Source organism: Misgurnus anguillicaudatus, chromosome 21 (assembly GCF_027580225.2).
Source record: "Misgurnus anguillicaudatus chromosome 21, ASM2758022v2, whole genome shotgun sequence".
Taxonomy (NCBI): domain Eukaryota; kingdom Metazoa; phylum Chordata; class Actinopteri; order Cypriniformes; family Cobitidae; genus Misgurnus; species Misgurnus anguillicaudatus.
Window position 1 is genome coordinate 26,886,078 of NC_073357.2, and position 14,442 is coordinate 26,900,519.

Sequence of the window (14,442 nt, forward strand, 5' to 3'; positions counted from 1 at the left end):
TCTGAGACCTATAAATCATAATTAGCCATAACCTCACAGGATTTAATTACTATTAGATTATGAATTATTTAATCGTCTGTCATAAGCCATCTGTGCCCTCAATCTTTGCATAAAGCTTAGTTTAACATTGCTAGTCAGGGAAACAACTCTTATTATCATCTAAAGACATTCTGTTGAAATAATTCAACTTTAAGAGGCGGTTTCCCGTTTAAGGCAAAAGAAATGTGACTGATGTATTTTAAGACATGTCAGTCCAAGTAGTTTTAAGTTTGGACAGCTCTTACATTTTTTTTAGTCTAGGACTACTCTAATCCCTGTCCGGAAAACCGCCCCTAGGAGTTAAAGAGTAGGGTGGTGAGAGTAAAGTGATTACAAAGACAAGGACCTCATGGTGGGATGGGAGGGGGGTGCTTATTCTCCTGAGCTCATATTATGTCATGTTGGTGTTGTTGCCAAGCAACAGCAGTCCACTATTAGTGATAAAAGTCCCAGGGGTTCACAATTAGTGAATATGCTTTTTTTATCTGTTTATTGAACTTTTACAAAAATATACAGGAGAATCATTAATTTTTTTACCCCAACCAAAAAAAAAAAACTATATTAAAGTAAATTAAAGGGGAAAATATGCTTTTAGTAGTGGTGACATAAAATGCTTTGACATGTCAATGCTTTTCTTGTATTTTTGTCATTTTTTATTACCTTATTACTTTTAAAGGGATACATAATTTTTTTTAGCAATTTCATTTTTTTAATTGATCACACTGCAGGATTAACAAAACTAAAGGTCACGTTCTTCTTGATCCCATTTTTAAACCTTAGTTAGTGTATAATGTTGCTGTTAGAGCATAAATAATACCTGTAAAATGATAAAGCTCAAAGTTCAGGCAATATATTTTCTTTAATAGAAGTCCCCTTTCAAAGCCTACAGCGAATGGCCGGTTTGGACTACAGCCCTCTACTTCCCGATTGAATGACGTCAAGAAAAGGTTTTTGACTAAACTCTGGCTAAAATGGCTCTGCTAAGCTAAACTGCTGTCGAATCACAACACACTAAACAAACTACACAATCAGAACTCGTTAGGTATTTCTGAAGGAGGGACTTCATAGGACAAGGAAGACATCAGCCCGTTTTTAGGACAGTGAAAACAGGGCTATACAGATAAGAAAATTGTATCAAAAATAATTTGTTTTTGTCACACAGGAAACATGAACACATGTTATTTTGCGCACTGTAAACACAATCATAGCTTCAAAAACACAGAAAGAACGGGACCTTGAAAATGTTAAATCATGCTTAAATGTATGCATTTAGGCTTAAAATACATATTTTATGTATCATTATTAATTAATATTATCATTCTGGAGTTGAACAAAATAAGGTTGAGTTTCTTACCTTATACTAATATTACAGAGGTCAGTGCAAAATGCATTAACGACACAATTAAAGGAATAGTCTACTCATTTTCAATATTAAAATATGTTATTACCTTAACTAAGAATTGTTGATACATCCCTCTATCATCTGTGTGCATGCACGTAAGCGCTGGAGCGCGCTGCGACGCTTCGATAGCATTTAGCTTAGCCCCATTCATTCAATGGTACCATTCAGAGATAAAGTTAGAAGTGACCAAACACATCAACGTTTTTCCTATTTAAGACGAGTAGTTATACAAGCAAGCAAGCATTTAAAAGAGGAATTATATTTTATGGCGTAATAGCACTTTTGGGAGTACTTCGACTCGGCACAGTAACACCCTCCCTCTCCCATTATGAGAGTGAGAAGGGAAGCGGACTTTTCAGGCGAGTCGAAGTGCTCCCAAGGGTGCTGTTGCGCCATAGGATGTAGTTCCTCTTTTAAATCCGCTTAGAAAAGCGCTACGTTTTATTTTGTACCACCAAACTTGCTCGTATAACTACTCGTCTTAAATAGGAAAAACGTTGATGTGTTTGGTCACTTCTAACTTTATCTCTAAATGGTAGTATAGAATGAATGGGGCTAAGCTAAATGCTATCGAAGCGTCGCAGCGCGCTCCAGCGCTTACGTGCACGCACACAGATGATAGAGGGATGTATCAACAATTCTTAGTTAAGGTAATAACATATTTTAATATTGAAAATGAGTAGACTATTCCTTTAAACAAGTCATTAAACAAAACGTAAATAAACAAAACATGCCGTTTAAATATGATGCCAATATGTCATTATTCCGATTGGATGGTATTTGATATAAAAGTTAGTCTACACTTTTATTTTGGAGGTTTTTGCATGAAGGCGCTCAGATTGTTAGAAATGTAGGTGCCATGGAAAAGACTGAAAGCTCTATAATATTTCGTTTGATGTCTGTGTATGCACAAATTTCTGTGAACTGTGCCCCCTTAAAAAAATTGGTGCATGACACTCCTGGTCATTGTACAGGTTTTTGTGTTCTACATTATATACAGTATTCGGCATTTTAAACTATTACGATAACTATTTCTAGAGCAACAAATCTACTCATACAGAAAAGGCTCATACAGTATTTAAAATAAGGCTTATCCTCTTTAAAACGATGTATAATGTTGTTATAGTAAATATTAAAGGAACAGTATGTAGGATTGTGGCCAAAACTGGTATTGCAATCACACAACTTGTGGCTAAAACTGGTACTGCAATCACACAACTGGTGGCCAATACACAAAAAGACAACATAAACATCAGTTGAGGGCTGCAACTCCACTTTTTAAATGACAATATCCTGGCCAGACCACTGTTGTCAGTGATATAAGTATTTGAAATGAAAATGATTTCTTAATGTCTAGTGACATATCAGGGCCATTTTATGATTAATTGATATACATTTCTTACATACTGTTCCTTTAACATTATAACATTGACTCAACACTGAGGTCCGTAAAAAAATTAAGTGTATAACTTAAATATTTTAGCATTTGACTTTTATAAAATAAATACACTGGATTAGTGATGATTTTATGGTTAATAGTGAAAGTATTTGGGGGGTTTTTTCCCAGCTGTATGTTCCAAGCCCTGTTTGAATGACGGCAGGTGTGTCCGACCTAACAGGTGCCATTGCCGTCAAGGCTGGGCAGGATCTGACTGCTCGAGGTAAGCCCTTACCAAATTATGTATCCATCTTTACAGCTCATTTAACATGCATGCTCTTTGTGCATAGAAATAATGTATATGCTTAGCATACGCCTGTAACTGGAAATTCCTGTTAGTTGTAAAGCACCAAAAAAAAAAAAAAAACTGGTTCTGTGTGCCAGTTGTGTCTTTGACAAGCATTAATAATCAAAGATCTCATGTATTAAACAATGCATTTTCAGAGAAATATAGTCGATTTGAGTAAAACTGATTCATTGTTAATAATATAACTTAATTCATTCATTTTGTATTTCGATCTCAACCTTTCTGTATCTTTGCTTGTCTGACTCCATGCCAACATTCAGATTTAATTGACCATGAACCTCTTGCTTGAGTGTTATTGATTTGCTGGCTTTGCTGTATTATAGTGTTTCCAGTCAGTCAGCTGGCTACTCGCAAATCCACTCAGCCAATTAGATACTGCAGTCATCATTACTGGTTTCAAGACTCTTTTTAAGATGTACTGGAGGTTTGGTTAACTTAAGAATAAAATGAGCATTTTAGTCATTTTTAAAAACATCTGTCTGAAGTATGAAAGACTGAAATGCTATTTTTGCAGACCACCATGCTCAACGATGATATTAAAAAAAAAAATTGTCTGTTTTTTAATCTTTCAGGAAAAGAAAATCTGTATACTTAAATTTTTAACGTGCCACAGTACGTGAGCTTGAGTCTGACCACGATGGAACGAGAAGGCTTCATTTCAGAGAACTGTTTAACATTTTCTTACTCCATCTAAAGTGGTTTTGTAAATTAAAGCTGTATTTTTCATGTAGAAAATGAAACAGTATTAAATATATGCTGCTGCTATATACATGAACTTGTACGATGTGTAAAAATGTTGATGTGATTCTCTAATGTACGTGTATATAAACTATTCTATATGTTTTTATTAAAAACAGAAAATACAATTATATGGAAACTAACTGTAATTCTCACATTCAGTTAATTATGACAAATTATTAATTAAACTTTGTTTGTTAAACCTGCCTCTTTCATAACTTAGTCAAATGTTATTTTTTGTACCAAGAAAGAAGCCGTTTCTCAATGTCAAGGATACTTCCTTGGCAGGACTAGTCCTTACAAGTCACTTCCTTCAGATGCTAGGCGAGGCTCCTTTTAAGCATTCGAGAACACATTAAATGGAACAGGCTAGCAAGTGCACGTCATTACGTCATTGCGTGATTGAAAGGTGTGCTTTCGGTGCTGCGCGCATAGGATTGTGGGTGATTTCAGCGCGTGAAGAGCGCGAAGAATACAAATATGCATCCTTTCCTGTATATGGGATATTTCTCGAATGAAGGACTCAGTCCTTGGCTGATATTTCGAGGATCCTCGACATTGGAACAGTCCTTCGACGGACGTCGATGACGTAGCATCCTCGAAATTCTGGCTTCCGAGGATCCTTCCTTGACATTGAGAAATGGCTATTGTTTTAATATACTCAGCACAACACAAAGCAGAGACGATTGTAAAAGTCACCATTTGATTTATTTTAACTTTACATAAAGCCAACATAAAATAAATTTGGCCAACATATTTAAAGTTTTGGAGGAATGTATTGTCTTTGTTTTTATTAACTAAAACAACAGAGAAATGTAGCTTTTAAAGAGATGAATTCTTTAAAGTATGTGGATAAAGTACTTGATGTTTAGCTATTGGCTGATACTGTATATATGGATTTTTGGGCTTGTTTGCTTTTATTGCGTTTTTATTGAAGCTGTAAGATCTTGTTCTGCAGTGTATCTTTGTTTGCACCAGAAAATTCATGAATCTGCAAAACAGTTGGAAAATCACACAATTAATCATAAGAACTGCCTCCTCAAATACGATACACTGTTCATCTTTGAATATTCTTATACATTGTACAGGGGACTTTCTTCCAGCAAAATGTAAAAAAAAATTTAAAGAGCAATAAAGAAAATTCTAAATATCTAAGAAAGATTATTTACCTTTTTCCCATTTTTATAAAACTGGAATGTTGGCATACATTTGATGTCACAGCTAGAGGCCACTTCCTAGAAAGAGAGAAAGAGCGGAGGTGGTCTGAATAAATTATCCAGTCTGGGGTTTGATGATAAAAAATCATTAACATTTTCTATTCATTTTGTTTTGCCACTCTAAACATTTTGATAAGAGATCTAAAACAACAGATTTACTTGATGGCTTGTTTTTTTCAAATGCCATCTCCTACAGCTAATGGCGAGAACCGGTTAATCTACACACAAGCATGAGGAAGTACAGTTTAGCATTTTAAATTCACCTAACCTGCATGTCTTTGGACTGCCGGAGGAAACCAGAGTACCCCCACACTAACATGGAGAATATCCAAAAATGTCTCCCAAAACAGCCGAGGCTGGAACTGGGGACCACTGTGCACCCTACTGGATGGCTCTACATTCAACGACTTATAAATGTTTATGTTTCACTTTCAGTTCACTTTAATAGTTTTTTTTGCACAAAACCGTGATCTTCGTCATTCTTCATACGCCACAAATCCATTCTGCATCCATGCGATATAAATGGCAAGCAAATCCATGACATTTTCGCTATTTATATATACCATTCAGTTTTCAAACGCACACACACTCACGTCCTTATCTTTCATTTGCAACGGTGTTGTAATAACAGCCAGTGTCTGTAACCATATCAACATGGCCAAGAATCAGAAGAGTACAATTCTGGCACCGTCTCAATCTAACTCTGATAAAACTGAAAGGCGGCCAATATCCTTTCCGAGCGCTATCCTGTGTATCAAATAACACACTATCAGCAAAACAGTCTGGAGAACGGCAACCAGCTAATGGGTCCGCTGTTCTAACATGCAAGAGTCGATACAAATACTAAATCGGTCTACAAGTATGCAATGTGTATCTGGGTTGCTCCACAAGAATAACTTACAGGTACATCTTATGTCTCTGTGCTAAGTTTAAATAAAGTAAAACAGTAAGAGACTTCTTGCTCATTTGTTTTAATAGCCAGTCCAGTCATTGTTTAAAGACACTAACCTGTGCCTCATCCACATCCACCTTTAAAAACACCACAGATGTATACTCATCAGACATCGCCTGTGGGAAAAAGAAGGGCGGTAAGAAAAAGCAGACCACAAGCACTTCCTGCTTAGCTAAATATTTAACATACTTCGGTTTTATTTATAATGCATCCCAGAGTACACTTGTGAATTGTTGTATTAGGCTTAAAGGGACACTACACTTTTTTTTGAAATATGCTCATTTTTCAGCTACCATAGAGTTAAACATTTAATTTTTAAAGTTTTCGAATCCATTCAGCCGATCTCCGGGTCTGGCGGTACCACTTTTAGCATAGCTTAGCATAATAAATTAAATCTGATTGGACCATTAGCATCATGCTAAAAAATAATCAAAGCGTTTCGATATTTTTTCTATTTAAAACTTGACTTCTATGGTGACATTGTTTACTAAGACCGACGGAAAAATAAAAGTTGCGATTTTCTAGGCAGATATGGCTAGGGACTATAAATTTTCTGTCGGTCTTAGTACACGATTTAATTACAGAAGAGGAAAATTATCGAAACTCTTTGGTTATTTTTTAGCGTGATGCTAATGGTCTAATCAGATGCAATGGATTGTGCTAAGCTATGCTAAAAGTGGTACCGCCAGACCCGGAGATCAGCTGAATGGATTCCAAAACGGTAAAAATCAAATGTTTAACTCTAGCTGGAAAATGAGCATTTTTTTTTAAAGTGCAGTGTCCCTTTAATTCTTAAGAAAGCTTCCTTAAAGTTTGCCGTGACAACACAGCATAACAACAAAGACCCTCCCAATGTTTTCCAACTTTCAATACAATCTAACACCTTTACATGTCACTCTGGAAACTTACTGCGAAAATTGGTTTGATCATCTGGCAGGGCCCGCACCATGTGGCTGTGAAGTCCACTACCACCAACTTATTTCCAGCATTTTCCAGGGCTTGGTCAAAGCCAGCCTGTGAAATGAAGAAAGTGTCATTTGAACAGAAAATGAGTCATGTTTCTGTGGTATTTTCACCAATGATCCATGGCCTATGGGGTTTTAGGAAGCAGACAGAGTAGGAATGACTAAGCATTTAAGAAGTTTGTATATTATTTATGAATAGATGAAATGGTTATTACGCAATATTTCATTGTAACTCCACTAAAGCAAGACAATGGGCTGTAAAGCTTTTGGAGAAAATAAATACCCCAATGATTACAAATAGTACATTAAACATTTATTTTGCAATGACTTACTCTTTCTAAATACAGTGGAGATGATTTTAGATTCTAGATAATTTTCTTTATATTCCCATATGGATCCGAAGCTGAGAGATATTGAATATAATAGAGGTGCAACATGTTATACGAATTTATTAGCTCCATTTGTATATATAACTACTGTAGTTTATAAATCTGTAAGGAGCATTATAGAACAATTTAACGTATATCAAGTTTGAATAGGATTTCTATTAATGTTTGACACCCAGATTTCGCAAGTCTGAAAACAAAAGGAGTCAACAGCACAGAACGCGCTCGCGTGCAGTAGGTGTTTGCACATGAATTTATGACTGCTAACGACTGGATAATTCAAGTGTACTTATGAAAAAATTGCCGGAAAATCGATGCTTGAAAAGTTTCAAATTAAGCCATTCACTGTTATGGCGCAAACGCACTTTTAATTTGTCAAATACAGGTAGCTAATACACTATAACGTTGCATCAAATATCTCTTTTGAGTAACTAATGCTAAAGAAAATTACAAAAAGCCATATTTGATATATAATAGTATGACTAATACACATTCTATGAGGCGTTACAATATACAGATATTATTTTCTTACCTTGTCTTTGATTTCGATAATCATTTTGACGTCTTCAAAAGGATTACTGCTGTTCAAGCTACAAGTTTACAACCACAGATCCGCCGCGTCACCAGCACCGTGTCCGAATATAAAGGCTGCTTTAGACCCGCCTTTATACGAGAACCCCGCCTAGACGCGACACACCTACTCAACAAACAACTCGTGTTTAATCAGCCGAAATCATTAAACACAGGCGCTGTATTTTCTCCGTACTTTCCGCAGCTTCAGAGAAATATATCTATATATCACCATAAAGTGACTGAACACTGTTCATGTTTCTTGCAAGACATTGAAACTAAAAGGAAAGAACTTTGGCCAGGTCAGAATGACTCGACAGATTCCTGTATTACTGTAAGTGCAGTGACGTCACACAACGACCAGCCCAGTCAGTGCTACAATTCTAAAGGTACTGTTTAATACGCACACAAATATTCATAGACAATATTATTTTTTGATTGTTTGTGCTTGTATACTTTTGTCAAAGCATTAATACAGACACACACAAAATCAGTGCAGCTTGCATGATATTCCAAAACAACCACAGACCTAACCCATGAACAAATAAATGAGATAATGAAAGCACATCATGAGAGTTGGTTTAGTAATTTTCCTAATTCTTCAGCAGGATATTAACAAAAATGTTTATCTCTTAAAAAGATGTGTCCATAAATGTCCGTGACCTTACCATATTCCCACAACTACTTGACATGATTTCACTTTCTCTAACGGACAAGATCTGAAGCATGATAAGTCATGTGCCTTTTCTTTATGGAAAATTTTTACTCTAAAACACACCATGTTTTTTTTACTAATTGTTAAATTTGTTTACTAAAATTGTTACCCTTTTTTTATAGTAAAACAGAACTGATCATTGATTTCAAACTATTTTAACCATGTTTTCATTAATATGCACATAGCATTTATGCTAGCAAGTGGAGTTGTGACTAAAAAAAAGCTTAAAATTGTTATGTCTGTTACTGTCAAACTCTGCAAAACTTGTCTGTAATGTTGTTGAAGAACATACACATAAACAAATTAAAAAAAGCGAAAAAATAACTTTTGTTTTGCAGCTCATTAATTTTTACAACTGAATATGTTTTAAATATATTAAAAATAAATTTTGCCAGTACACAGTTTATTTCCCGAGTTGTTGTTTTTTTAATAAAGAATTTAGCTGAAGCTGTGGAGGAAACTCCTTTGCTTTGAATTTAGTGCTGGCAAATGATTAATCGTGATTAATCGCATACATAATAAAAGTTTGTTTTTGGATAATATATATGTGTGTCCCCTATGTGTAATTATGTATAAATATAAAACACACACATACATTGATACATTTAAGAGAAATGTTATTTATATATCTTTCTATGTATATATAATAGGGCTGTCAAAAGATCAATCGCGATCAATCGCATCCAACATAAAAGTTTGTGTTTACATAGCATATGTAATATTTATGTGTATAAATATTATGTATATATAAATACACACACATTCATGTATATATTTAAGAAATATTTGCATTTAAATACTGTATATACATTTCTATAATTCATATTATATATAAATATAAATATTTTATATATAAATATAACATTTTTTTCTTAAATATATACATGATTGGGTGTGTTTTTATATATAAATAATAATTATACACAGTACACACACATATGTTATGTAAACACAAACTTTTATTTTGGATGCGATTAATCGCGATTAATCTTTCGACAGCCCTAAATATATAATATAAAATATATAAATTAATATACTGTGCAAGTCTTAAGCCACCATGCCACAATTACATTTGTTGTTTTTGCAATGTTATAGTGATCATATATAATTATTTCTCAGTCTCTTTAATAGAATACGTCCAGAAAATACAGGAAATGTGTATGTAGTATTAAAAACTGTATAAAAATGTAAACTGATGTGTCAAGTTTTTAAAGTAAACTCCCCTTCCACTTGAGCAATAGCAAGAAACTGCAGGATCTCTTGAACCTAAATTAAATTAAATCCTAATTTCTAATATTAAAGAAATTAGTCTGTTTACTTCATTCTGCTCAAAAACGCTCAAGATGTGCTTAGTGCAAGAGAGGTCACACTAAAAACCGATGATGCCTACATTTACTCCTGAAATTTATTATTACTTATTTTTTTACATATTTCCTGTATTTTCTGTTTGTGTCTTAATAAAAAAGAATAAATAGATTTGTTTTACACATTAAAACTTCTAAAACAACAAGTCTGGTGGTGGTGGTGTCCTATATATATATATATATATATATATTTACAAACATAAAGGGCTTCAGAAAACTTCCAATGGGGCCTCAAGATGACTTGAATAATATACAATAATAGCATTAAAATAAGATAAAGCAAGTAAAAATCAAGATATGTCTTAGTGTTCAGTTATTTCTGTAATAAATATGCATCTTTCTAGTGATACCAAGCTCTAGAATGTTTTATTTGGTGGAAATTGTGTGTGTGTGTGTGGGGGGGGGGTGCTTTAAATATTGTGGATAATAAATGAGCCTTGAAATGATAAAAGTTTGAGGACGCCTTCTATAGATGGTTTCAGCGGTAACAACATAAACAAATGGCTTCTGTGGCCCAAACTTAACTTCCAGTAGACTTCCGTATAGAATCGATAACCACAAAGTCCCTCTAGAGTAGATATCAAGCAAAACATAAACAGTAAATTACCTACATATAGCTGAAGCGCATCAACCATTGAGCTAACATTACTGTGTAAAATGAATGTATACAATGTGTCGTAGAAATTCTCAATTTTTTTTATTTACCCTTTATTTTACCAGGTGAAGTTCTAGTTCTTAATATAATATCTCGAGGTAATCCCCCACATTTCTAAATACTTAAAAAAACAATCCAATACTTCCTTGAAGTATGGTGACGACTGACGACATTCCATCAAGAAGCTACTATCACTAAAACAATAGCACTTAGTTGTTGCTTTAGTTTTCTTTTGAGCATATGATCTTCTATTTTTTAACTGCGCATATACCTGACATGACTTCCGAGTTGCTCTTTGTAATTAAGTTTATTTTACATTTCGGGGAAAACACAGCCGGAAGATTTTTCGGTCACAACAACCATATGACTTTTTACAACCGGGAGATCCGTGGTTATGACAACCGAATGACTCATTGAACAAAACACACATTCACATGTAAACTCTTTCAGTTGAGTAAAAAATCTATGTCCATAAAGTCTTTTCAATGTGCTTTGTTCTGGTGATTGGTTTATAATGATCTGAGCTAATCAAGTGACTGTTAGTTCAACTGTTTTAAGTACATTTACATGATCTTTGACCTGATCACCCTTAGTAGGCATCTTCTGTACATTTTTATGTTGAAGTATACCCTTTTGACCCATTTTAAAACCAGTACATACAATATTTCCATCACAAATGTTAGCTACATTCTTGCCTGGATGTCAAATCCACACAGCGGCGGTCCACGCTCACTGCCTCCTAAAGACGAGGGGAGACAGTGAGCATGGATCACCGCCCCGCGGACCCGACAACCAGGCAAGAATTTAAGGGTCTGTAGTCAACATTGCATACATTAATAAAATAAATGACTTGAACTAAGGTGTTACTCAACAGTAGGGTGACCATACGTGCCATTCTTCCCGGACGCGTCCTGGCCAGGATTTTGGTTTATTATTTCAGGTTCTATTTCAGAAAAGCAACTGTTACATTTAAAGGTAAGAATTAAACTACGATTGTATGTCTTATGTTTATAACTGTATGAAATGTGAGAACCTTGATGACATATGTGGTCCACTAATATGATAAGACGCACCCGAAATCCAGGCCAGGAAGCATCAAGGAAGAATGGCACGCATGGTCACAATAGAGTAGATTTTCCGATCAGGCAGTCGTAGTGGTTAGAAAGTCGACCTTGTAACCTGGGAGTTGCTGGTTTGTCTCATGGCTGTCAGGTTGTGACTGTGGTGCCCTTAAGCAAGGCACCTTAACCCCCAATTGCTCCCCGGGCGCTGTTGGGACAGCAGTCCCAAACCTATTGATTAGCTGCGTGTGATTAGAGATGGCGCTTGAATCTGCAGGACTGTGGACCTTTTTGGAGACCTCTGCAATAAGGGCTTTAGGGTTTTGGTGTAAACACGTAGATTGCATAGGAACCCAAAACATTTGTTATTTTCGATGAGGTATTTGTTTAAGAGTTCAGTTTCAGCAACTAGTCACACCATTAAACAAACAGAAACCGGAAGTAAAGTTCAGACCAGACACTTATCGTGTCACCGCATGTGCGCCCAATGAAACGGTCTATATTTTAATATGAAAGTTTATTTGACAATACTTGTGTAATACAATGTAATCATAAATTAGTTGGAATGCGTACAAAAAAGCAATAAATAAATTAAATAATAAAGCCACAATATGTTAGTGTTTAGTAAATAAACATTTGTGGTGGTGTGTCGTTGTATATTTGCTATTGCATCACAGACAGCAATACAAGTACCTGGCTTTAAATGTGCAAACTCAAAGACTACTGCAAAACCTTACAATATAAATGTCAAGATTAGTTGTATTCTTATACTTTTCGGGGACAGAATGATAGCAACTCTCTACAAATTACTTTTCAAAAGCTCCCAGATATTAAAGTAGTTACTTTTTTCAATATTTGAGAGAAATCTAACAAATTTTAAGTAAACCTTAAAGGGATACTTTTTTGAAAAGTTTTTTTTCTGTTTTGGAATCCATTCAGCCGATCTCCGGGTCTGGCAGTACCACTTTCAGCATAGTCCATAATACATTGAATCTAATTAGACCGTTAGCATTGCACTCAAAACTGACCAAAGAGTTTTGATATTTTTCTTATTGACTCTTCTGTAGTTACATCATATACTAAGACCGTAATAATCAAGGACTTTGCTGCCGTAACATGGCTGCAGCAGGCGCGATGATATAACGCAGTGCCCGAAAGTAGTCCCCTGCTATTGAAAGTTACCAAGGGGACAATTTTCAGGCGCTGCAAAATAACATTACAGAACTACAGAAGCATCAAGTTTTTTAAATAATAAATGTAAAAATAAAACTCTTTGGTCACTTTTGAGTGCGATGCTAATGGTCTAATCAGATTCAATGTATTATGTTAAGCTATGCTAAAAGTGGTACCGCCAGACCCGGAGATCAGCTGAATGGATTCCAAACAGTAAAAAAATCTAATGTTTCACCTTAGGGGAGTTGAAAAACAAGCATATTTTCAAAAAGTGTCTCTTTAAAGGTAACCTGGAGTCACTGGATGATGTGATTGCGGTTGTACTACCTCATATACACATTTAGACACATGCCATTTCAAACCAGTTTGAAATCTATATACCACTCAGACACTTTCATGAGGTACTTTATGGTAATTAGCTTCTTTTATCTATATCAGCATATATGTGTCCCCATGCCTTCAATGGCACATTATTAAGCCCTCATGAATCTGCTTCTGATTGATTATTTTGAATGACATGTACCCATCCAATCTGTTTTCAGCTCAACTAGTCCATTCTGGTGTTGTCCAGTCAGCAGTAACAATTCCGTTTATGCAATGTACCCCCTTGTCCAATTCATAGATTTGTCGTTGTTTTCTGATTCTTATTTTGTCACTGGATTTGTCTTTGGATTTGCACTTAGTCACAGTAATAAACTGTGAACTGGTTGCAGTTCACAGTCTTACCGCTAGATGCCGCTAAACATCTACACACAATACCATTAAAACACATCTCCTTTAGACAAAATCAGAATGCATAGAAACCGAAAATGCTTAAATCAGCCACAAGATGTCAATTTATCCAAGCACTGCTGCTGTACTCAAAACAATACAAGTCTGGACATTTCTGGTTATTCAAAAGCGTATTCTTTTATGTTGTGTACCTACAGACATCTAAAGTCTTTTAATATAATAACCAATATGTGTTCTGTGTGTTTTATTTTAAAAATATAAATTTGTGTATTAAAAAGAGGAACTATATTTTATGGCGTAATAGCACTTTTGGGAGTACTTCGACTCGCCTGAAAAGTCCGCTCCCCTTCTCACTCTCATAATGGGAGAGGGAGGGTGTTGCGCCGAGTCGAAGTACTCCCAAAAGTGCTATTACGCCATACAATATTTAAATCCGCTTAGAAAAGCGCTACGTTTTATTTTGTACCACCAAACTTGCTCGTATAACTACTCGTCTTAAATAGGAAAAACGTTGATGTGTTTGGTCACTTCTAACTTTATCTCTAAATGGTACCATTGAATGAATGGGGCTAAGCTAAATGCTATCGAAGCGTCGCAGCGCGCTCCAGCGCTTACGTGCACGCACACAGATGATAGAGGGATGTATCAACAATTCTTAGTTAAGGTAATAACATATTTTAATATTGAAAATGAGTAGACTATTCCTTTAAGACAAATGTGACAGTAAC

At 35.2% G+C, this 14,442-nt stretch overlaps 2 protein-coding genes across 3 annotated transcripts in view; one reads left to right on the forward strand and one right to left on the reverse strand.

Annotated features, from left to right (window-relative positions):
• Nucleotides 1-4,126, forward strand: part of svep1 (sushi, von Willebrand factor type A, EGF and pentraxin domain containing 1) — a 117,166-nt gene extending 113,040 nt beyond the window's left edge. For both annotated transcript variants that reach the window (XM_055199785.2, XM_073859925.1), the window contains 2 exons: nt 3,009-3,102; nt 3,759-4,126. In XM_055199785.2, coding sequence (XP_055055760.2) covers nt 3,009-3,102; nt 3,759-3,789 — 125 coding nt within the window. In that variant the 3' untranslated portion in view covers nt 3,790-4,126. The remainder of the gene's footprint in view (nt 1-3,008; nt 3,103-3,758) is intronic.
• Nucleotides 4,127-4,610: 484 nt separating this feature from the next.
• txnb (thioredoxin b) lies at nt 4,611-8,135 on the reverse strand. Its single transcript, XM_055199797.2, has 5 exons — nt 7,977-8,135; nt 7,003-7,107; nt 6,150-6,209; nt 5,094-5,159; nt 4,611-4,915 (listed from the first exon to the last, which is right to left on the reverse strand). Exons 1-5 carry the CDS (start codon nt 7,998-8,000, stop codon nt 4,853-4,855), a joined length of 318 nt encoding a protein of 105 aa, XP_055055772.2. The 5' UTR covers nt 8,001-8,135; the 3' UTR covers nt 4,611-4,852.
• Nucleotides 8,136-14,442: the final 6,307 nt, after the last annotated feature.

Excerpts from the sequence above, each read along its gene's own strand:
- txnb (XM_055199797.2), bottom strand. The coding sequence starts at position 8,000 with ATGATTATCGAAATCAAAGACAAG. Across the intron at positions 5,160-6,149 it reads TGGATGTGGATGAGGCACAG|GAAGTGGCCTCTAGCTGTGA; the intron begins GTTAGTGTCTTT and ends CTCTCTTTCTAG. Across the intron at positions 4,916-5,093 it reads TTTATAAAAATGGGAAAAAG|ATTCATGAATTTTCTGGTGC; the intron begins GTAAATAATCTT and ends ACTGTTTTGCAG.